The sequence below is a fragment of the Choloepus didactylus genome, chromosome 4, assembly GCF_015220235.1.
Source record: "Choloepus didactylus isolate mChoDid1 chromosome 4, mChoDid1.pri, whole genome shotgun sequence".
Classification (NCBI taxonomy): domain Eukaryota; kingdom Metazoa; phylum Chordata; class Mammalia; order Pilosa; family Megalonychidae; genus Choloepus; species Choloepus didactylus.
Genome location: NC_051310.1, coordinates 37,035,306 through 37,058,229, shown reverse-complemented (window position 1 = coordinate 37,058,229; position 22,924 = coordinate 37,035,306). Strand labels below are relative to the sequence as shown.

The following is a 22,924-nucleotide window of genomic DNA, read 5'->3' as shown; positions in this document are numbered from 1 at the left end:
TGCGTGACCCTTTGTTTCAGCTGGAAAGGGTAGCGAGTCACAAGGCAACTGACACGTGCATGTCAAATATCAAACAAATGACAAGTACTGGTACAAAACGTTTCACGTTAAAATGCATCAAGTACCAAACTTGACAAGTTTCAAAGCAGCCGAGTACTGAGGTACCCCTGCGGTTGTTTCAGACGCCTCTGCCCGTTTAATAGCTGTTTTGGTGGGAGGGCTGAGTCCTCAGAGCTCCCTACTTTGCCATCTGCCTGGAAAGTCTTTATTGCTATTTTTGTGGTTATAAAAATAATATATGCTCACTGTAGAAAATTTGGAGAAATTAGAAAAGTAGAACATGTAGGAAAAATATAAATTGCTCTTAATCCCATCCTCAGACAAAACTGCCATTAACCTTTAGTGTATTTCCTTGTGTGTGTGTAATTTTGCATCTGCTTTTTTTCCTCACTGTGTGAGCATTGTCTTGTTTCATGATTCGGGTGGTTTCCTGTTGCTGTTTTTTGGCACAGAAACTAACGCTGTGTTGCACACTGTTGTATGCCTGGGGGAAATGAGCCCCATAAGGAGGCCCCTGGAGGCTCGGGCGCCCAAGTTGACGCACCAGTGTGTCTTCTGCTGCTGCTTCTTTCTAGATCTAGAGCAGCACTTCCAGTAGAGCCACTTAATGTAATTTAAATTTTTCTAATGGCTACATTAAAACAAAAAGAAACAGATGAATCTATATTTAATAATACATTTTATTTAACCCAGTGCATCCATAGAACTTTAACGTGATCAGCGTAAAAAATCATTAATGAGATCTTTTATGTTAATATTTTCATGCTCAATCTTCAAAATCCACTGTGTTGTTTACTCTTGTACCGCATCTCAGTTTGGATGCTGAATTTTCATTGGGATATTGATCTATATTTAGAGTCCGTAAAATTTATGGTTGGAAAAGTAGATTCACCTATCCAAGCTGTTCCAAATATACTCAGATATTTTCCAGTAAATGAATCAAGTACTAGTTATTAAATTTAAAAGTAAACTAAATACAGTGAAATAAAATTGGAATCTCGGTTCCTCAGTCACTGCTGGCGGCGTTTGAAGGGCTCAGTAACTCAGCAGTAGGCTCCCCTCATCCCGCCCTCAGCCTGGGGCATGGGGATGGTGAGCAGGGGTCTTCAGGGGCTGGGGTGGGTTCTTCAGGGCCTCGGGCATCGGACTTCAGACGAATTTGTCTAATAGGCCCAGGGGAACCACGGAACGGTTTGGAGCCAGAGATTGACAACTGAAAGCTCCTTAGGAGGACACATTTGGCTCATGCATGACGGTCAAACTAAAGTGGAGACAGATGGGAGGCAGGAGTCACAGGGAGCTGCAGAAATACATGCATTTGAAAGGGTGGCAGATGTGAAGGGACAGGGTGGGAACGAAGGGTAAAGTGCTGACCCAGCAGAGCCAGCCCGAGGCTTGATGCGAGGGTCCAGGACTCTGAGTTACACCTGAAGAAAGCGAAAATAGGAGTCACAGAAGGGAAAGCCACAGGGCAGGCAGAGCTTGGCCGAAAACTGCCTTTATAGTTGAGATGACAGCATAACATGGCCCATTCAGTTCACTTACAAGTATACAATTCCGCGGTGTTAATTATGTTCACAATGTTACATTGTATTTGTGCTTCCACAGTTAAAAATTAAAAAAAGAAAAAAATCTGAGGTGACAGAGGGTCAGACGGAAATTCCCAGTCTGGGGTCTGTGAATACGGAGATGTGGGTGGCTTGTCCTTTGGAGGTGATAGGACCTGGGGGAAGAATCTGAATCAGCCTCATCCAAGGTTTCTGCCTGAGTGTGATAGGAAATAAAATTAAAACTAGGACTCAACTTCCTATCTGCTACAGTTTTCTAACCTCGAATTATTTTGTGTAATATTCCCTGGGGATCAAGTCATATGTAGACCGTGTGGGAATGGAATTTTCACTTATTTGTTATTATTTTTTTCCATCCTGTAGCAAAATACTTATTGTGGGAAATGTGAAAAACAGGCAAATGGAAGGAAGGGAAAATAAACCATAGGAGGCACTCACATGTCACTATGGATATTTTGGGGTGTTTCCTACTAGTGTCCTGTGTCATTAAAAAGTTTTTTTACTGTTGTCTTAATTTCTCGGCTCAGCCTTTTGCATTTTTCCTCCAACAATTTCAACAACTTTATTGAGATGTAATTTGCATACCATAGAATTCATCCATTTTAAGTATACAATTCAATGATTTTTGGTAAATTTACCAAACTGCCACAAGATGATAAAAACATTTAGACATGGAGAAAAGTTGAAGACATTGTATAGTGAGCAGCCACTCACCCTCCCTACATTCTGCAGTGACCATATTTGTTCTCTTCTCCATCTTTGCATCCATGAATCCATTAAAAATTATGTAGTTTTATATCTGGCTCTTCGTTTTGCTGAACACGTAACATCAGCATTTCTATGTGACCAAAGACTTAAAACATGAGAAAGGTGTTTTTATGAAGTCACGTCCTGCTCACTCTCACTTCTGTGGTGCTGGGTGTCCAGACCCTGCCTGGAGTGGCTGCCGGGGAGGGAAGCGGGGTGGGGGGCACTGCTGGCCCGGGCTGGCCGTGCTTGGGCCCACGCCTCCCCCCCCCCCCGCCTCGGCACCCCACACTGCCGCCCCCCCACTGGCTCCCTGCAGATGTCCCCGGGATGCAGGAGAGCCCCAGGAACCCCTGGACGTCTCTAAGTCCTCGGGAGTCCCCTGCCTCAGGTAAGAAGCCTTGTCTGCGCATCTGAGTGGCTGATGCCCGGGGATGGAGGTCCAGGGTTGGGGCCCAACGATGAGTCGGGGGAGAGTGGTCTGGGGGGATGAAGAGAGAGGGGCCCAAAATGGAGACAGATGGAGGGCTCAGGAGCCAGGTGGTTCCTCTTCTTTCTAGATGCTAGAGACCCGTGGTGGGCTCCCCAGGAGCGCCCCTCAGCCCAGGGAAACCCCAGAGGAGCCCAGGACCCGCACTTAGCAGCGCCATCCCTGCAGCAGGCTCACTCGGGGGCCCGGGACTGCAGACACAGCCCCCACGGGTGCTGCCCCGATGGCCACACGGTGTCTCTCGGGCCCCAGTGGCAGGGCTGCCCGGGGGGCTCGTGCCAGCAGAGCAGGTGGGTGCGGGGGACAGGCTGCTCTCCGTCTCCAGGCCAGGGGTGTGGTGGAGGGGAGAGGGGCTGCCGGGAGTAGGACGTGGGGTTTCTGTGTCTGCACCGCCCTAATGGTGCAATCCTGGGCCCTCTGCCCGCTCTCTCGGAGCTCCCCAAGGTGCCGGGTGGGGGTGAAAACCCCGCCTGTGGTGCTGTAGGCTGAGGGATCAGCAGGAGCAGCTTAGAGGAGGCACTGGGGTCATTCTAGCCTGAGGAAGTCTGGAGCAAGGCCAACCCCCAACCTATACCCCCGATCCAGCCTTGCTGAGGGGCCAGCCACTCCCCACTCCCTTCCTGAGGCTGCCCCCTCCCTCTAGGGGCCTCGCTGCTCAGGCCAGCCGGGGGCAGCAGCCTGGGGGCAACTCCCAGCTCAGCCACCTGCCAGCTGAGATGGAGTAAATGTCACGGTGCCTGGCACACCAGAGCAGCCTGAGACAGTCCTTTCACCTTCCTTCCCTACACCTGGTTGGTGGAGGGGAAACAAATGGAGGGGTTCCTTCAAACCCCCTTCCCCTTCCCTTCTCCCTTCTGCCTTTTTGTAAAAATGCCCCCCGGAACCTGATATTGGGGCAGGCTCAGCAGAGTTTCACTCTCTTTGGTTTGGTGGTGGGATGTGTGAGTGGAGGATCCGTCGATTTGGGGGGGGTGCAGGCTCTGTTGATTGTGGGGGACGTGGGTGGAGACGGGCACACACTTGGTAGGCCTGGCCTGGCCGGGATACACCAGCCCCCTCTTCCCACCCAGATCCCCAGGGAGCCTCTGAGCCTGGGTCCTGGGGTGCTGGAGGCTCTGGCACAAGGGTCCTGGAAGGGTGGGGATCGGGGCTGGGCAGCGATGGTGGGGCTCAGCGTGCTGTCTGCCTAGGTATGGGTGCTGCTCTGACGGGGTGTCTGTGGCCGAGGGGCCCCATCAGGCTGGCTGCGCGAAGTCGTATGGTGGCGACAACACTGAGAGCAGGCTGGGGACGACAGCTGTGGCTCCCACGGTGAGTGTCCGGTTCATGCGAGCTGCAGGAGTCCAGCTGCAGCCTGCACAGTGCCACTGAGACTCGGGGTCTTTGGCCTTGGAGAAGGGAGGTCCCCACAAACCTGCCAGCCTCTGGAGGGCACAGGGAGGCTCAGCCAGTATTCTCCAGGTCTCGGATCTCCAGGGTCTCTGAGCCTGCACCGTGGGCTCCCAGTTCTGTCCCTTTTCCCTCCACCACCACCCCTATCCCTCATCCTGCCCTGCGTGCCTGCCAAGAGCCCAGACCCAACTTCTGAATCCCAGGCTTCCTCCCCAGGCCCCCCAGGCCCAGCAGCACCAGCCCAGTGAGTGCCGGGGCTCCCAGTTCGGCTGCTGCTATGACAACGTGGCCTCTGCGGCCGGCCCTCTTGGGGAAGGCTGTGTGGGGCAGCCCAGCTATCGTGAGTGAACGCCCCTGTTCATCCTTCCTGGTCCCATTGGGTCCCCCAAGCCCCTCCCAGAACCAAAGACCTCCTCCTGCCTCAGCTATGCCATCACGTCTCCCACAAGTAGTTACTGGAGCACATACTAGGCGCCAGGCCAGAGAACAGTGTCTGACGGTTCTGCATCTAACAGTTGGTCCTCGAGGCCTGGTGGCTGCCGTGGGAGTCGAGAAGGGTTATGGGTTGGGGTCCCAAGGAGCAGGAAGGCCTGTCCTGCCCTGGAGCCCAGCCCTTCCACAGAGAGAGCCAGTGCAGGGTGGTAGTGCCAGAATGGGGAAGGGCCCCTACCCTGCCTGGGATGTTGGGTGGGCTGTGGCAGCTGAGTCCTGGAGGGGGGATTGGGGGGACTGGAGCCTGGATGCATGAGTGCAGCTGCCGGAGGCCAGGGTGGGGTGCAGGAAGCCAGGCTGGAGCTGCTGGTTGGGTCCTGCAGGAGGCCGGGCATCGGGCCCGGTCACGTCTGAACGCAGAGTGGTCTCGCAGGCTGTGCTGTTGTGCTGTGGGGAGGCTGTTAGAACGGGGATGGGGGTGGGCGCAGAGGCAGGCCTCTTGCTGGGCACCTTCATGCGTCCCCAGAACTCCAGGGGCTGGGTTCTTACCGAGAGCTGAGCACTTCTGGGGCAAGGCCAAGGCTGGCTCCATGTGTGCCCTCCAGGCCCGGGGGTCCACGTCAGGAGAAGGGAAGGGGCACGAGGGAGCAGTTCTGTGGGTGAGGTGGACGGGGGTGGCTCCTGAGGCTGCCGTGGCCCCAGACCAGAGCAGGTCTGGGCAGTGGGTGGATTCTAGTGGCCCAGGGCCTGGTCAGGGGTGCAGGCTCTGCCCTCTGAGCAGCCCTCTTCTGAGCCTTGGAGGAGTGCGTGGGCTCCCCGGCAAGTCTCTGCTGGCAGCAGGTGCAGCTTTCCTGCTGGCCCCGTGGTGACCGATGTGTCACCCCTGCTCCCCAGCCTACCCTGTGCAGTGCCTGCTGCCCAGTGCCCACGGCTCCTGTGCGGACTGGGCTGCCCGCTGGTACTTCGTCTCCTCTGTGGGCCGGTGTAACCGCTTCTGGTACGGTGGCTGCCATGGCAACGCCAATAACTTTGCCTCGGAGGAGGAGTGCATGAGCAGCTGCGGGGAGCCCCAGGGGGGACCCCACCACCCTGAGCCTGGAGCCTCCGGCCAGAGCACCCACAGAGAAGGTGGCAGCAGTGTCTCCAGGAGCCAGCAGGAGACCAGCTGGCACCTGGCAGGGGCCACGGGCCAGAGGAGGCCTCTGCCTTCCGGTGGCCTCTGGTGGCGAGACCCGGAGCCTGGGCTGAGAGAGGCCCACCACCCCCAGGCCTTGGGAGAACGGCACGGGCCCAGTGCCCCAGCGGTGGGTGGAGATGTGGGGCGGCCGGTGCCACCCTCCCACAGCTCCCACTACAGGTGAGACCCACCTCCCCCGGGGACAGGTCAGGGGGCTCAGACTGGGCTGGGCCAGTTCGAGAGAAGACCCTGAGGTTGGCAGGCCCTACCTCCCGTCCCTAACCTCTCCTCCTTCCTGCAGCCGGGCCTGGTGGGCACAGCCACCTTCATCCAACAGTCGGGGAAGCTGAGGCTTCCGGACGGAGGCTTGTCCGAGGTCAGGCAGCCATAGATGGTGGTGCCTGGGTCCCCCCTCAGGTCTTGCCAGGACGCCCTGGGGCCTATAGCTGGAAAGGCTCGCAGGCTTCCTGACTGTTGACAAGGCACCCAACTTCTCTGGGCATCCATTTGTTAACCTATAAAGGGACGATGTTATTTCCTGCCTTGCATATCTCTTAGGTTTTGTGTGTGAGTTCCATTAGTTATTACTCTTGGGGCTGTGTTATATGGATGTGGGATTTGGGAAGATTAAAAACAGAATTAAAAGACAAAAATTTGAGGGGTCGAGCACGTAGTTTAATCCTCCTCAGGTAGCCGGGCTTTGCCTCTCCCCATTGCTGTTGCAAGAATGGGGCTAATGGGCTGGGTTGGGGTTGCGGTGCTTGGGGGTTGGGTGAGAGTTTGGGGGGCAGACCCCTGAGTCCACCAGCTTCTGGGGCTTGACCCGTCTGGGATTGCTCTGGCTCCCGTGAGTGCCCATGACAGGATCGTCATGAGCCATTGGTGGTGGGACAAGTGGCTTTGGCTCTCAGGCCAGGAGGCAGATCCCCCTCCCCCCCTTTCCAGGATTAGCTTCGCAGGCCCAGAGCCCTCCCTGGTGCAGGCTGCCCTGGGGCAGCCCGTGCGGCTCTTCTGCCCAGATGACGCCTCCCCAGATGCCCCTGCTGGGTGGCAGAAAGATGGCCGGCCCGTCTCCTCCGACAGGTACCTGTGACAGTCCTCCCCAGGACGGGAGGGCTGGAGGGCTCAGGAGTGCGCTGTGGGGTGGGGTCTCCTCTAGGGGGTGTCCTGGGGCCCGAGGGAGGACCGGGGCTCAGCTCCTGCCCCCCATCCAGGCACAGGCTGCAGCCCGACGGCTCCCTGGTCATCAGCCCACTGCGGGCAGAGGATGCTGGCACCTACAGCTGTGGCAGCCCTGGGCCAGGCCGCGACTCCCAGATGGTCCAGCTTCGCATCACAGGTTCTCCTGGGCCCCAGAGGGGACAGACAGGGTGGGAGGTACGGGCCAGGGCTGCCCCTCACAGAGGAGCCCAGGGCTGCATTCAGGCTGGGGTGCAGGCCTGGCCCCTGGTGGCCCCCTTGCGTCCACATGTGCCCCCACCCCTGCTCCCCGCAGCTCACCCCTTGCTTCTCCGGCCTCATGACAGGGGGTGACGTGGCCACGCTGTCCGAGGTGGAGCCAAGGCACTTCGCTCGTACCAGGGACCTGGCCCCGGGCCACAGGCCTGTGGACTTCAGCCTGGGGGTTGCTGCTGGGGGTCTGGGGTCCGTATCCTCCTCACACCCACAGCCTGGGACCAGGTAATAGCCCAGCGGTGCCGTCCTGCCCTCAGCCTCCCCCTCCCAAGGGCCAGGGTCGGTGGGGGGCTCGGTGGGTGGGTGCGTCATAGGCCAGCATGTGTGTGACGAGCCTGGCCCTGCCCTGTGCTCTGTGAGGAGGGGACCAGAGGACAAGACAGGGCTCCCCGGCCTCGGGCCTGGCAGCTGGGATGGTGCTTTCCGCGACCCGGGACTCAGGACCCGAGGGGAGGAGGGGCCCTGGGAGCTGGGGGGCCTGGCGCTGGCCTTGCAGGTTGGCACTGTTTCCAGAGGGGACACGGAGGGCTGCGGGGGGTGCCCGAGTCAAGGGTGGGAAGTGGCCGGACGAGGCACTGGGTGCTTGTGTCCGGCCGGCGAAGTGAGAGGAGGTGAGAAAGCCAGGTAGGGGCTCTTAGACTTCACTCCTGGGAGTCACTGCTGGTGTCTTAACTAGAACGAGGCGTGCTTTTCAGAAGATGACTCTGGAAGGGAGTCGGGGGAGGTGGCGGCCAGGGCCCCTCACGGCTGTGGGCTGCTTGTCTGGCAGGCTGCATCTGGACCGGAGCCAGCCTGGGGTGGTGGACGCCAGTGCAGGCCAGTGGGTCCGGCTGAGCTGCTGGGTGGACGGCTTCCCGCCCCCAGCCACCGAGTGGCAGAAAGACGGACAGCCCCTCTCTTCTCCCAGGTTAGGTGTTTCTCCTGCAGGCTGCCTAGCCCCACCCTGTCCTGTGAAGGCCCTTGGGTGGGAGGACATGGGGGTCTGCCAGGCTGTCACCGCTGGACAGTCCCAAGCAGGACCAGGGGCCGAGTAAGAGAGGGAGCTGCCCGGGCCGACCGCCTGTGGGGTCTTGGGCCTGCCCAGGGCGTGGCTGGTGGCTAGGAGTAGCAGCCCCGCCAGCAGGGGTGATGGGGAGGGAGGAGCATGCATTTCTGGCTGCGATCACAATGGCTAACATTTATTGAGCGGAGCACTGAGTGTGAGGGATGTTCTCCAGCTCAGTCTGCAAAACAGCCACCTTGAGGTAGGTGCTATTTGTGCTGCATTTTACACGAGGAAGTAGGCTTCCCACCCCACAGCCGCTAAGCGATAGAAGCAGGATTTGAGGCTGCTAAGTGAGCATAGTGAAAGCTAGACCCCAAGCTAGAATTATTTTGTTATCAGTAAATTAAAGTGCCTGCAGCTGGAAGATGTAATGGCCTAAGGAGGCAGGGCCCCTGAATGGCGGGAGCTGCTTCACCTCTCACCAGGGAGAGGAAGACCCTGCCCTCCCCTCCCTGCCGCTGCCCTCGCCCCCTCGGACAGGAGCCAGCTGATGGTGCTTGGTCCCTAGACACCAGCTGCAGCCCGATGGCTCTCTGGTCATCAGCCGCGTGGCTGTGGAAGACGGTGGCTTCTACGCCTGTGTCACTTTGAATGGGCAGGACCGAGACCAGCGATGGGTCCAGCTCAGAGTTCTGGGTAAAGCGGCAGCCCTGAGCGGAGGAGGGCGGGTGGGGCCAGTGGCCCTTCAGCTGGAGGCCTGGGCTGGGGCAGGACGGGGAAAGCTGCTGACAGTGCATCCTCCTCATGCCCAGGGGAGCTGACAATCACCGGGCTGCCCCCTACCGTGATGGTGCCGGAGGGTGACACGGCCAGGCTGCTGTGTGTGGTGGCAGGAGAAAGCGTGAACATCAGATGGTCCAGGTGAGCTCGATGCCAGGCAGGGATGTCCTGTTGCCACTGCCCCGCTGTCCATTTGTCCCCTCCTGCCTGCAGCCTGGTGCAGGGGAGGGGCTGCTGCTCTTACAGGACCTCTGAAGCCTGGGAGGACCATCTGTTCTCTGCTGGTTGGGCTACACTAGGGTTTCCCAACCTCGGCACAATTGACATTTTGGACCTGATGATTGTTTATTGTGGGGGGCTGTCCAGTGCATTGTGGGATGGTTAGCAGCATCCAGGGCCTCTCCCCACTAAGTGCCAGCAGTGCTCCCCTCCAAGTTCTGACAACCAGAAATATCTCCAGATGTTGCCAGGGTCCCCTTGGGGGCAAAATAGCCCCTGGGTTGTAACTACTGGGCAACACTCAGTTGGGGGGACTTTAGTGGTCTTTTACCCCAGATGGGTTGGTCTTTTATTTGTTCATTCATTCACTCAGTAAACACTCTTTGTCTTCTCCCTTCCTGCAGTATATCAGGCCTAGATTAGACTCTGAGGCTTCTGGGGTGCTCTAAGCCCCCAGGGCACTCCCTGGGGATCCTGGGGGTGTTATCTGAGTCCCAAGGCACACCCAGGCAGGAGATGGCCCAAGGTCTCAGGAGGGCCAGATGAGGTCTGCTTTTGGTGCTGTCCGTGCTCGGAGGAGTGGTGAGGCTGCCGCTGGTCTCAGGGAGCCAAGGAAGGGAGGTGACTGGGGCTGGGCTCATTGAAGGCTGAGGAGTAGGAGGGAGGATGTTCTTGGTGGAGGGAGCAGCAAATGCCAAAGGCAGATGTTTGAGAGATCGTGCCAGGAGGGGAGCAGGCTGCAGCTGCAGGAAAAGGTGATGGGGTTGGAGAGGCCACGGCCTCTGTGTGGCCTTGATGCCAGGCGAGAGCATGGGCTTTGTTGGAAGGCAGTGGGGAGTCTCCAAAGGTTTCAGCTAGTGCCCTAGTGCAGCCCTCTCCAATCAGGACCTGGCTCCCATGAGCCCATCTGGCCTGTAGCTTTGACTTGGCCTCTCCTGGATCTTCCCAGCAGCAAATAAGCTCAGGACCCTCTGGCTTTAAAACAAAACAACAACAACAAAAAATACCCTCCTTCAACCCTGTATGCTCCTGCAGACCCTGCCCTTATATTAACCCCCTGGGCATGTCTCAGTCCTGCCTTCCAGTGCCCACTTGCTCCCTTTGAAATTCTCCTTCCCGGGCTCCTGGGACACCTGCTTTTTTTAGCTGCTGCTTCTCCATTTTCTTGGCTGGCTTGTCTTCTCATACCTGTCCTTTAGATGTTGTGGACCTCAGTGTCCTGTCCATGGCCCTTGGTTTGTCTCACTTTATAACTCCACCTTGGGCAACCTGTAGATTTGCAGTGTTTCAGGACCACCCAATGACGATCCACTGTCTGGGGTCTAGACTCTCTCAAGCTCCAGAAATCAAATCCAACACCTTCTGGATTCTCACAGACACCCCAAATTCAAAATGGTGCAACATAATGTCACCCCTTATATCTGCCTTGGATTTCCCATGTTGGAGAGGCACCACCATTACCCAGTAACGCAAGCTACAGACCTCTTTGTCATCCTTGATTTTCTCTGCTCCCCTACCTCCCACATCCAACCTTTATCTGAGTCCCCTTACTTTGCTGCCAGTGTCATCTTCCTGGTGCTGTACCGCAGCAGCCACCTCCTTGGCCTCTGCTTCCAGGCTTGCCCCCCAGTCCACACTGCAGTCAGCGAGGCTTTCTGCGTGCCAGTCTCCTCATGGCAGTCCCTGCTCAGCGTAACCCCCTCTGCTACCCTCAGGACCCGTCCACACTCAGAGCCCAAGACCCTGCTGCCTGGCTTCTCTCTCTTGCTTCACCATGTACACTTCTTCCCCTGCTCATTCCCCTGGTTCCAGCCGTGGCCTTCCTTCAAGCTCCTTGAGGCCCCGAGTTCTGGCTCCCGTCAGGCAGCTGCTGCCTCACTCCCAGTTGGGTCTTCCTCAGGGAGGGCTCCTCTGAGCACCTGCACCCCCACCCCAGGGCCCTGAAGGCAGGGAGGGCTTACGCCTGCGCATCCAGCATCGGGCCTGGTACCTAACAGCTGCTTAGAAGACTTTGTTAATGAAAAGTGAGAGTGGGATCCCCTTGTGGATAAGAAGCAAATTTACCGTAACTTGGACCAGTGTCCTCATTTGTGTGTGATTTTGCTTTGTTAATATTCTTGTTTCTTTTTTGTATGCTCATCCCATCTCTTCCTTGAGAGTCTATTTGCCCTCAAGGGGAGGAAGTCATGGCTCTGGAATGGCCTCTGATCACCCCTCCGTCTCCTGGCCCAAGGCTCTGGACAGCTTTTCCAGTGTCCCCTTCCCCCCAGGAACGGGCTGCCAGTGCGGGCCGACGGCCAGCGTGTGCACCAGTCCCCGGATGGCACGCTGCTGATCCACAACCTGCGGGCCAGGGACGAGGGCTCCTACACGTGCAGTGCCTACCACGGGAGCCAGGCGGTCAGCCGCAGCACCGAGGTGAAGGTGGCCCCGCCGGGTAAGAGGGGCTACCCAGTGGGCTGGCAGGGTGGGGTGCAATTCCCCAGGGCAATTGCTCCTTCTCCAGGGTGCCTGTATGTTGTGGAGGAGTGCAGGCTCTGCTGTCCCAGGGGCTCTAGTTCAAATTCTAGCTCATTCTGCCAGTTACTAATAGCGTGACTTGAGGCCAGGGCTAAACTTCCCTGCGCCCACTTTGCTCATTGGTGCAGCAGGCCTCCCCCACACCTTATAGGGTGGTAATGAGGATAAAGGAAATGATGCCTATGCTGGGCGCCTGCTGGGTGCTTAACAGATGCTAAGTACCATCATTTAGATTTACTGATTTTATTTTGAGAAATATGATTGACTGGAATTTCCTTGTAATACTTAAGGCAGACCATTAAAATCTGTCCTTCCCAACCAGTGTGGCAAATAGTGCTATGATTGAAAAGTACCTCTGTGGCTATTTGATGGTACAACCCAGAGAGGGAAAGGGCAGGGATTATCATCTTTTTTTTTACGAATGAGACAGATATCCAGAGTGCTTAAGTATGTTTCCACAAGTCACACAGCAAATTAGTGCCCAAATTGAGACTGGACCCCAGGTCTTTTGACTTCCCATATTTAATGTTTTTTTTTTTTCACTGAACTATGACACCTGTAAGTAAATGGAATTTTACTTGCATTATTCAGTATATTATAGCCTTATATTCTCTAGCTCCTGCTTTTTTTGTCATTGTTCTATTATCATATTTCAACAAATCTAAATGCCATACTGTAAGATGCATAATTTTTGTACCACTAAGAAAAAATGCTGCCAATTAAATGACACAGCGCTGACACCATCAGTTATGATGCGGTTCAATTAGAGATGTTAAAATGTGAAAATAACTACATCTTAGAAGTGATGCAATAGAGACTGAGATTTAACTCCTAAGAGTTCTGTGTTCAAATAAGCCAGAGGAAAAGGGGGAGAGGGAGTTCACCTTCCCCACGTGTCAGCCCTAGTTTACTGAATGAAGACCAGGGCAGTGCCCAGGATGAGCGGCTGCTTCTCACGGGACCTGGTGCAGACCTCGGGGGAGAGCATGGCAGGCTGGGAGGCGCCGGGACCCTTCCTGGGTGGGTCTGCCTGGACGGCCACACCTGTCATGACTGCAGCTCTGCAGCAGGAGCACTTCAGGCCTGGCCGCCCCTCTCTGCCAGGCTGCGGGGGGAATGCCAGTGCCCAAGGTGGCTGAACTGTCGCTTAGTGAGTGGCGCTGGTGTCCAGGCTTCCAGTTTGGGAGCTGCTTTGGGAAGTGACTGGGACTCATTCCCTGAGCCCAGCCCAGTCCTTGGCACTCAGCAGGTGCTCAGAGACTTGTGTCTGAGTGAATGGATGAATGAATGAATGATGCCACTACCTTGGCAAAAGCACCATATGGCAGGGGCTACATTTTTGTCTCCATCATGCCCAGAAATTTGATCTTGTCTACATACTAACCAAACTCGCAAGACTTGAGACTAAACCGGAATGCAGATTTACTGTGAGAAAGACCTGTTAAGAGGACCTAGATAGTCATGTTTGTGATTAGCTTATACACATCTACACGGGAAACATTAGAATCAGAAACTTGCTTGATGATGGAGTCTGCTGGGGAGCCTGATGATGTGTGTGGCCAAGTTAAACTGGTCTGATGGCAGCTTCACCTGCCACCTGGACAGGACACTCATGGACCCAGTCAGGCCACCTTGCTGTCCTCTGCTGGATGAGCAGTGCCAGTTTTAGAAATTTTAGAAATTTCCTGAGCTACATGCTGTCATCCCCTTCCTCTCTTTAACTATGTTCATTCTGTAACTGAGAAGTTAGGATTTAAGGACTGATTATGAGTACTGAGTGATTATATAGATATTCCTTTTTATTTCTGGTGTATTAGACAGACAGAAATACCTGAAACTTGAACTGTAATCCAGCCACCTTGATCTCTGATAATGATTTTGTAGCCTTTATCTTATGCCCTTGTAATTGTAAAAACCTTGTGACTGACCTTCACTTGTACCCATTTATCCAGTGTTTCAACTTCAAAACCTATGATCACTAAAGACAGCCCCTAATGTTTATTAATGAAGGGTCTTGGGTCAGCCCAGAACCAACCCACCCGAAGTCCAAAGTTATCTTGATAACTGAAGCTGGATCTAACCAAAATGGGCCTGCCTGACATGTGCCGTAGCTTAAACTTTAATCTACAAGTAAGTCACTTATACCTCATTATAATACTAAAAATCACACCCATCATCATATTAAGGCCCGCCATTTTCTTACATACGTTCTGTGACTAAGCATGTAATCAGTCTGTGCATGCTCAATCATTAGATCACTTCTAATTACATCATCTGGGACAACTGTGCTCATTATCCTAAAACCTGCCCATCTTTTGATACTATAAAACTACCAGAATTATTGCAGTTTGGGGAGACAGAGTTTGGACTGATAGGCCATCTGTTCTCCTGCTTTGTGCCTAGCAATCTCTCTTTGAAACCCTGGTTGTCTCAGGAGTTAGTCATTTGAGTGCATTGGGCAAAAGAATCCACCCATTCTATTGATTAGGCCCAGATATGTGCTCTCCTCTGTTATGCCTTTTTTATGCTTTTTCAGCTTGAGGCTGCTTCACTTTGCCCTATTCGTGGTTTGGTGGCATATTGGAATTACAGTGTTAGTGGCAGGGTAAGGGACCTCGGGCTAATTATGCTCTGGGGTAAGGAACATAGTTGTACTCTGAAACTTCTCAACCTTTCTTCCTAAAAGACTGGGGTGGGGCACAGGGATAAAACATAGAAGGTCACCCACTATGGTCCAGACTCATGTTGTGGGCAAAAAAGTACATAGTGAAGTGCTCGAATTTTAGCCATGGTTATGATGGGCCCCAGGGGCTGTTTTAAGTGCTTGAAAAACCTTAATTTATATAGTTTCTGCAACATCCCTATGATGTGGGTGCTATTAATAGCTCCCTTTTACAGATGAGGAAACACTAAGAGCTTAAGTAATTTGCCCAAAGTCACCAGAGACTTGGGCCCAGGCAGTCTGGCTGCAGAGCAGGTGTGCTGCACCACCAGGCTGGGCAAGGATAGGCCCAGGGGTGCAACAACTGAAATAAAGTTGAATAAAAAGTTATTGATTTTTTAAAAACACAATACATAAATGGCTTTCCATTTATGTAAGTCAAAGTAATTAGTACTCTTAGTCCTCTTTTTATACTGAATATGAAAGCTTTAGACACTCATTAACTGGTATAGTCTTTCGGTTGTACTTTGGGAGGGAGCAAAGGGACAGGATGGTCAGCCTTCCCTCGCCACACGCGTTTGATTTCAGGGAAGATTTTAGGGAAGGTGCTGCTTTGGCTTAAGCTAAGCCAAGTCATAAGAGGCCCTGCCAGAAAGAAAAGGGAAGTAACTAGATAAGGCCCCTTCAGTCCTAAGATGAAGCAACAGAAGGAAACTCGGACAGTGATTTACAAAACCCAGATGCTGCCAGAGCTGGCAGGTAAATTCTGAGGTGGAGGCCTCCTAACAGTCTTGCCAAATACTCATTGCTTTCTCTGGGGAAGGGGGGAAATTGGGGAACTAAGTGGCTCTGATAAGCTGAGGATATTGAGGGCACAAAACTTTTAAGATTGGGAGACACCTAGCAGTGAAAGGGAGAAAAGTAGCTCTTGCCAACTCAAAATTTTACTTAGAGCTAGCCCCATTCTCTCTTCCTTCTAAGGCCAAGGCAGTTGTCATTCAACTCTTCAGGGTGCAATAGTAAGGGTAAGGTAAGGAGTTAATGTCAAGAGATGTCTAATATTCCATCAACAAATATTTAGGAGTCTGCTATGGGCTATGCACTGGGCTGAGGCTGCAAATAAAATTAATGGGGGTGGTGGCAGAGGTAGGGGGCCCATTGCATGCTAAAGCAAGACTGGCAAATGAGTGGAAACTAATCCCTAGTATAGCTTATATCTAGAGATGTTAGAAGGTTGTAGACTAACCACCTTTTTTATTTTTATTTTTTTTTGAATCTGGCAGTTACCATTCTGCTTTTCTTTGAAGGAAATGAAAATGAAATGGTAGATGAGAAAATTCTTCCTTAGCTTCAGCCAACACAGAGCTTCCTGCCACTTTCTCTCTTCCCTTTGTTTTGCAGCACAAGCTGTCCAGCCAAGGGACCCCAGCAGGGACTGCATCGACCAGCCTGAGCTGGCCAACTGCGATTTGATCCTGCAGGCCCAGCTTTGTGGCAATGAGTATTACTCCAGCTTCTGCTGTGCCAGCTGTTCCCGTTTCCAGCCTCCCGCTCATCCCATCTGGCAGTAGGGATGAAGGCTAGCGCCAGCTCTAGTCCCTATGAAACAGATTCTTGGCCTCCTCTTTCTGACTGGCAGAGTTATCTTCTGGGGAGACTTTTAAAAACCACCAAGTGGTTAGCCTCAGCAGTTTCCAGAACAGCGTCCCCTAGTAGTCCTTAGCAGTATCTGCATCTCTGATGCAACCATAGGCTGCTGCTGAGTTGTCAAGAAGAATCTGACTGGACGAGGATAATCTTTACAATTCCCCTCTACAAATTGTCACACAGGACCAGTGTGCTGCATTTTCAAGCAAGCTGTCAGGACTCTCCCTTGAATTCAGGCTGGGTGGGGAGGTATGTACTGGTTTCAAAGTTATCACCTTTCTTTTAAGGGGCATGCCAATCCTGTCATGTCAGGGCAGTATTCTCGGATAGAACTAAATGTTTTCATCTGAGGCCAAACAGTGGGCCATTGCTCTAGTCTTTCTCACTCATCTAGGTAGTGCAGCAACCAGCTTAAAATCCTGTGTATAGGGTCAACAGTAGAATGTTAGTGAGAATCTCAGCCAAGGGGACTATCAAGTCTCAGAATAGGGATTTGGAATAAAAGAGCAGCAGTTTTCGCTATTATCTGAGCAAGAAATACCTGGAGAAGCTCCTAACTGTCATCAGGAAGCTGGACCCTGAAGCCCCTCCTTTTGAGGTCAACTTGTAAAACCTGGCTATGGAGGAGCGTCTCAAACCCATACAGAAGTGATGGGCCTGCTCTCATCCCTAAGCAAATCTCTGAAACAAAATGTTTGCTGCCAAATAAAAATTAGACTACTAATAAACATAGCGTAAGCAGGATGGGGATACTAATGGGGGGAGGGGGCAATGTGATAACAGGGAAGTAGTTTCAGAAATGACTTGGGCTAGGGAAAGTCATCCATCCCTCCCAACCTCCAGTTCTTCAGCTAATACAAGAGGCCTGGATTCAGTGAACCCCCAAGTCCCTTTTCACTTAAACTTTCTATAAGTCCTCCAGAGGACCGGCAGGATCTAGTAATAAAGGTTCTTGGCCAGAATAAACACAGGCATTAGAGGGACTAAAGCTCTGAAAGGTGATTTTTATTACCAACACACTGGCTGGAAAAGAGAAAAAGTGCATCATGTTTGAGTGCTATGTCCCAGTCTTCCTCTCATTTAACAAAGGAAACAAGGGCCAGGGGTAGAGGCATTTTTTTTTGTTTTCTTTCCATCCAAAAAAAAAAAAAAATATTGAGGCTCATCCCCTTTCATTTACCATGGCTGGTTTTGCTGTAGAAATTGGAAAATAAGGGCTACTTTCTTGGACTCCTGAATTTCTTTAATTGAACCAGAATTTGGCCTATTGGTATTCATACTTCAAAAAGTAAATCTGAAGTTATCTTGCTGTTTGCAGCTAGCTCTTCTAAGAACTAATCACAGAACAGGGGGCTAAAGTTAGCGTAAAACTCACTGTAGATCCATGTTTCTCAACTTTCTTGCATATTAGGAACTTTAGAAAACACCCTGGGGTTCCACCTCCAGTAGGTTTTGATTAAATTGGTATGGGGTGTGGACTGGGCAATAGGAGTGTAAAAGCTCCCCAGTAATTCCAGGGTGTAGCCAAGGTTAAGCAAGAATGACTGCTCCAGCCCCGGGCTTCTCATGCTTGAGTGCATGTGGAATCACCTGGGATCTGTTAGAATGAAGGCTCTGATTCAGGAGGTCTGTGGAGTGAGATTTTGCATTTTTAACAAGCCCCCAGTTGATATTTCACTATGCTGTTCCAGACCACACTTTGAGTAACAATATCTGATTTTAGAGATGTGCTCAGGATCACTTGAAGTCCAACACAGGAATGAAAGTATGAATTTTAAGGATATAGTTTCTCAGTAGATTTTCTAGCTACTAAACTAGGGATCTGTAGCAGCAGTAGAATGGAGAGAGAGCAAGACCAAAAAGAACTAAAATTAACACATTCGCCAATAAAGAAAAGGGAAAGAACAGCCCTTTACGGGCAACAGATTCTACCACGAACATTTATTTTTTGTTAAAGCAGATTATAAATTCTCATCAGTACAAATATATATAACTTACATTTGATTGTAAGGCCAACGTTTTAAAGTAAAAATGAGATGGGATCTCATGTTGCTACCAGAGGTCAAGTGGCTGCAACTGGGAATGGGATTTCTTGCTAACCAAAATGGGGAAAATGCACACACACACACAAAGCTAATAGAACCAGAATCCCCATTCCCACAGAACTCCAGAGGACAAAATGTAAAGGACAAAACAAAACTCATCAAACTAAGAACCACATTACAAACTAACACAGTAGCCTGTGTTCCCTTCTGTGGATATGATTATGTAATTGTCACCGTAGTGTTAAAAAAAAAAAAAAAAAGTAAAGGATTAACATAAGGAAATCGCAACAATATATAAAAGAAAAATACATATTCTCTATAGAGCATATTTAGATGATTCCATTAAAATAATGACATTAGAATTTCACCGTAGGTTTAAAACCAGAACAATACTGCTCTTTCGTTTTCTTTATTTAAAACTACAACCTAGTGACTGTATTGGTCATAAGCATGATTGTTGTTGCAATGTGCTACTTACAATGAATGATACCGAGCAAGCTAGGGATCCCGTCTGCATCTCCAACCTTTCTTCTTTTTACTTCAATAGGCATCAATGATAAATCAATCTTATGTACAATTTCTTACAGCTAACCCTTTTACCTTTGGCAAAATTACTTACAACTCATACAACTTTTTAATATTGAGAACTATTTAAAATATTCTAAATGCATAAAAATAAAGATTTTGGCTTTTTTTTTTTTGATATATATTTATAATATTTATTCTGTTACTTAAAATGGAAGCTCAATTTTACTCCCGAAACATAGCTCTGCTGGGCAGTTGACAATGTGCTTCCCAGGAACTCTGAGAGCACAGCCTGCCTCTCTTCCCCAGCCTCAGCCCAAGCCACCTTGTCCTTGATCTCTAAGAGAGGCCAGTACTAAGTTGTGGCAGGTGAATGGCCTGAAAAACAAAGGGAGATCATTCTGCTTCCTGTTGTGTGTTTCATATTCCAGTAAATGTGCTTTGAATACAGATTCCTGTTCAGATACTTTGCCTCTCTGTTTCCAGAGATGTGTAAGGGGGTGGAGAGGGGAACAGAGGGCAATATTTCCTTGATTTCTTTAGCCTAACCGCAAGTTAGCTCTTCTCTTGGAATGGCTTCCCCCACTTCTTTCAAAATCACCCTTCCCAGCACTCTGTGCCTGGACTTGTTCCTTGGGACCTTTGGGATTATTGTTAAATGTACTGATAAGGAAGACAAAGTCTCCTTTGCTCCTTTGACCTCCACCCCCACACTTGCCCAAGTATGGACAAGATAGATAAGCCATAGGGACTGCTTAAAGTTCAATTTCAAATGTCTTCTGTAAGTCACTGGAGAAAGGGTTGGTAGGGGAGGGATTAGTACGCTGCTTGGACTTGCTTTCTAGTGCAGCCCACTGTGCTTCGAAAGGATCCACTGGGCAGGTGCCTGCAGGAACCTCTGTGTGCTTGTCCCCTGAAGCCAACCTGCCATCGCTGACACCATTGAAAGCTGCAGAACCATTGAGGTGCTGAGCAGGAGGCTTAAAGAAGGGACTGGCGGTAGCACTGCTCGTCTCATACTGAGGGAATGTCTGCTGCTTGACCAGGCTGGGTGATTGATGGGGATGGGTGGCCTGAGGATGGCCTGCAGTGCCAAACACATTGGCTACCATCTGGGAGGGAGTGATGCCCACCATAGGCACATTAGGGGCTGGATAGGGCATCCCGTTGGCCATGGGATAGGACTGAGCAGGGACAAAGGCTGGCTGCAGGGGTGGGACCACACCCACTGGCACCGGCTGCGAGGTGAGGAATGCATTTCCTTGGAAAGGTGGTGCTGGCTGGGAGACAGCGGTGGGTGCAGGAGGCTGGAGAACTGGCTGCAGAGGGGCAGGTGAGACCTGGGACTGCTGAGCCCGGATGCTCTTGGACACCTCTTCTAGCCAGCGGTCTGCCTCAGAGGGAGTGCGTCTGTGACCAGCTTGGAAGAGACCTGGAGAGGCAGCACCAGAAGATTGACCCCATTCGGTCCCTGGAACCAACAAAATGAAGAGTGACAGAAGAATCAGAGTCAATAGGGGCTTCTTTCCTTGCTTTATAATACTGTTTATTTGAATGATCCTAAGGTGTGGAAAAGTCCCCTAACAGGACATTTTGTGGTTTTGGTAGGTGAGAGGAGAGTCTCTATGCACATGAAACCAAGGCAGCTCTCTGGTTTTAGAAACCCCTCCCCAATACCGTGGCTCTTCCACAGCATGAGAAACCAGCCTGCACATACTCTAAAGGGCCCAAGGGCAAAAAGAAAACAAGTGACCTAGTACTGTGTCTTGCTGGCCCCTGCTAAGCTTCCAGACGTGTCTTTCTGGTGAACTGCCTTTATTACGTTTTTCAAATTTTGGGGTTTATCGTTAATAAATGTTCATTATAGAAAAACCAGAAAGTACAGAAAAGCAAAAATACAGTGCCAACAACTCACTTTTTGTAGGGCTGCCATTGCTGGAGGCAGGTCCACCCTTCCTACAGGCATGTCCACATATCACCAAATCCAGTGATGAACTCTCTGGGGGTGGGGCCCAGGAATTTATTTTATACAAGCTCCAAAGGGCGGTTCTGTTCCATAATCTTGGCTAAGAACCACTGATATAACCTCTCTTGTTCCTCTCCTTCACCATCCGCTCTTAAAGTTTACTATCAGGAAGGAATACATTTTGCCTAAAGAGATTACTCCCTGATTTTCGCTCAGGTAAATGGTTGATTTTAGAACCAGGGTCACAAATCTGATCCCAGAATCCTTACCACCATCTGTGGCCACCTTACCCGAATGTGTGGCTGCAATTCCCTTGTTAGCAGCATCAGGGGCACTGGCCCAAGGGTTGGTTTCACGCACAGGCATTGCTACAGGTGCTAGAGCAGTATGGGCTGGCTTAGCAGCAAGCACAAGAGAGGCAGAGTCAGTGCCATTTGCTACAATGGGAGCAGACAACATTAATGGAGTTAATTCATGCAGGGTGTACATGTGACACTGGAGCTGGGTCAGTCAGGCCAATGTGGAATACTGGTAATAAAAGGTAAACATAAGACAGCAAAGTTGGTGTAGGGACAACCATGCTATCTTGCAATGGATACACACACCTTCTGGCAAAGATGGAATTAGAGGTTGCAATTTAAAAGTCTGGAATGATAAAGCCAAATGACTGTTCTAAGAAAGTATGTGCATGGGAGGAGGGAAAATGAAGCCCACAAAAACACAACTTTAAGTCAAGGTGAACAGAGTGGCTGTGTTTTAAGAGCAGCAAAGATCTAACTATTATAGTTACAGCTTAGCCTTTGGCATAACAGTAGATAAGGCATTTCCTTTTCCACCAGTTTTCCAAAAGACCAAATTATGCTAATAATAATAATAATGGATAAAACACAATGATTCTTTGTTATGTGCCAGGCACTATGCAAATAGTATTTAAATGTTACTTGAATTTATTTAATTCTCTCAAAAACCCCATAAAGTATTTTCCCCATATTACAGATGAGGAATCAAACTTGGCATATTTTCATTTGCTTAATAAACTTGTAGTTTGCTACAGAGTCAATTTCATCTCTCTCTTTTTTTTTGAAGCGTTTTTTTCCTTAGGTAATGTTTATAATATCTCTAAGTACCTACGGTTCTTTCCTTATCTCTATTAACACTGTCTAACCCTTGCTTCTTTTACTCCAGTTATCTATTCTATCAGTTTCTATTACTCAGTCCTATGTCTCTATCATACAGACATACCTTGTTTTATTGTGCTTCACTTTATTGCACTTCAGAGATATTATGTTTTTTACAAATTGAAGGTTTGTAGCAACCCTTTGTTGAGCAAGTCTATCAGCACCATTTTTCCAACAGCATGTGCTAACATCGTGTCTCTGTGTTACATTTTGGTAATTCTCACACTATTTCAAGATTTTCATTATTTTTATATCTGTAATAATGATCTGAGATCAGTGATCTTTGATGTTACTACTGTAGTTGTTCTGGAGTACCACGAACCATGCCCATATAAGACAACGAACTTAACAGATAAATGTCTTATGTGTTCTGACTACTCCCCCAACTCATTCCCTCTCCTTGGGCCTCCCTATTCCCAGAGACACAAAAATATTGAAATTAGGCCAATTAATAACCCTACAATAGCTTCTAGGTGTTCAAGTGAAAGGAGGAGTCCTTGTCTCTCACTTTAAATAAAAAGCTAGAAATAATTAAGCTTAGTGAGGAAGGCATGTCAAAAGCCGAAACAGGCCCAAAGCTAGGCCTCTTGCGCCCAAACGGCCAAGTTGCGAATACAAAGGAAAAGTTCTTGAAGGAAATTAAAAGTGCTATCCAGTAAGCAAACAAATGATAAGAAAACAAAACAGCCTTTTTGCTGATATGGAGAAGGTTTGGACAGAAGACCAAACCAGTCACAACATTCCCTTAAGACAAAGCAAAATCCAGAGCAAGGCTTTAACTCTTCAATTCTTTGAAGACTGAGAGAGATGAGGAAGCTGCAGAAGAAAAATTTGAAGCTAGCAGAGGTTGGATCATTAGGTTTAAGGACAGAAGCATTTTCATACTATTAAGGTGCAAGGTGAAGCAGCAAGTACTGATGTAGAAGCTACAGCAAGTTATCCAGAAGATCTAGCTAAGATAACTCATGAAGTCAGCTAAACTAAACAATAGATTTTCAGTGTAGAAGAAACAGCCTTATATTGGAAGAAGATGCCATCTAGGACTTTGACAGCTAGAGAGAAGTCAATACCTGGTT

General features: G+C 50.5%; 2 protein-coding genes across 20 annotated transcripts in view; one reads left to right on the top strand and one right to left on the bottom strand.

Annotated features, from left to right (window-relative positions):
- The window catches only part of PAPLN (papilin, proteoglycan like sulfated glycoprotein), a 43,230-nt gene extending 24,745 nt beyond the window's left edge, over nt 1-18,485 (top strand). For 6 of the 9 annotated variants that reach the window (XM_037832335.1, XM_037832333.1, XM_037832334.1 and 3 more), the window contains 13 exons: nt 2,695-2,766; nt 2,936-3,155; nt 4,056-4,176; nt 4,474-4,597; nt 5,584-6,046; nt 6,812-6,949; nt 7,081-7,205; nt 7,393-7,546; nt 8,091-8,228; nt 8,875-9,002; nt 9,119-9,227; nt 11,576-11,742; nt 15,889-18,485. In XM_037832335.1, coding sequence (XP_037688263.1) covers nt 2,695-2,766; nt 2,936-3,155; nt 4,056-4,176; nt 4,474-4,597; nt 5,584-6,046; nt 6,812-6,949; nt 7,081-7,205; nt 7,393-7,546; nt 8,091-8,228; nt 8,875-9,002; nt 9,119-9,227; nt 11,576-11,742; nt 15,889-16,058 — 2,129 coding nt within the window. In that variant the 3' untranslated portion in view covers nt 16,059-18,485. Of the gene's footprint in view, nt 1-2,694; nt 2,767-2,935; nt 3,156-4,055; nt 4,177-4,473; nt 4,598-5,583; nt 6,047-6,811; nt 6,950-7,080; nt 7,206-7,392; nt 7,547-8,090; nt 8,229-8,705; nt 9,003-9,118; nt 9,228-11,575; nt 11,743-15,888 lie in introns of those variants that run through there. The other 3 variants (XM_037832337.1, XM_037832339.1, XM_037832338.1) reach the window with 3 other exon arrangements.
- The window catches only part of NUMB (NUMB endocytic adaptor protein), a 260,763-nt gene continuing 255,899 nt past the window's right edge, over nt 18,061-22,924 (bottom strand). For 8 of the 11 annotated variants that reach the window (XM_037832342.1, XM_037832343.1, XM_037832344.1 and 5 more), the window contains 2 exons: nt 20,961-21,107; nt 18,061-20,175 (listed from right to left, as the gene is read on the bottom strand). In XM_037832342.1, the coding sequence (XP_037688270.1) occupies nt 19,460-20,175; nt 20,961-21,107 (863 nt within the window). In that variant the 3' untranslated portion in view covers nt 18,061-19,459. The remainder of the gene's footprint in view (nt 20,176-20,960; nt 21,108-22,924) is intronic. The other 3 variants (XM_037832350.1, XM_037832351.1, XM_037832352.1) reach the window with 1 other exon arrangement.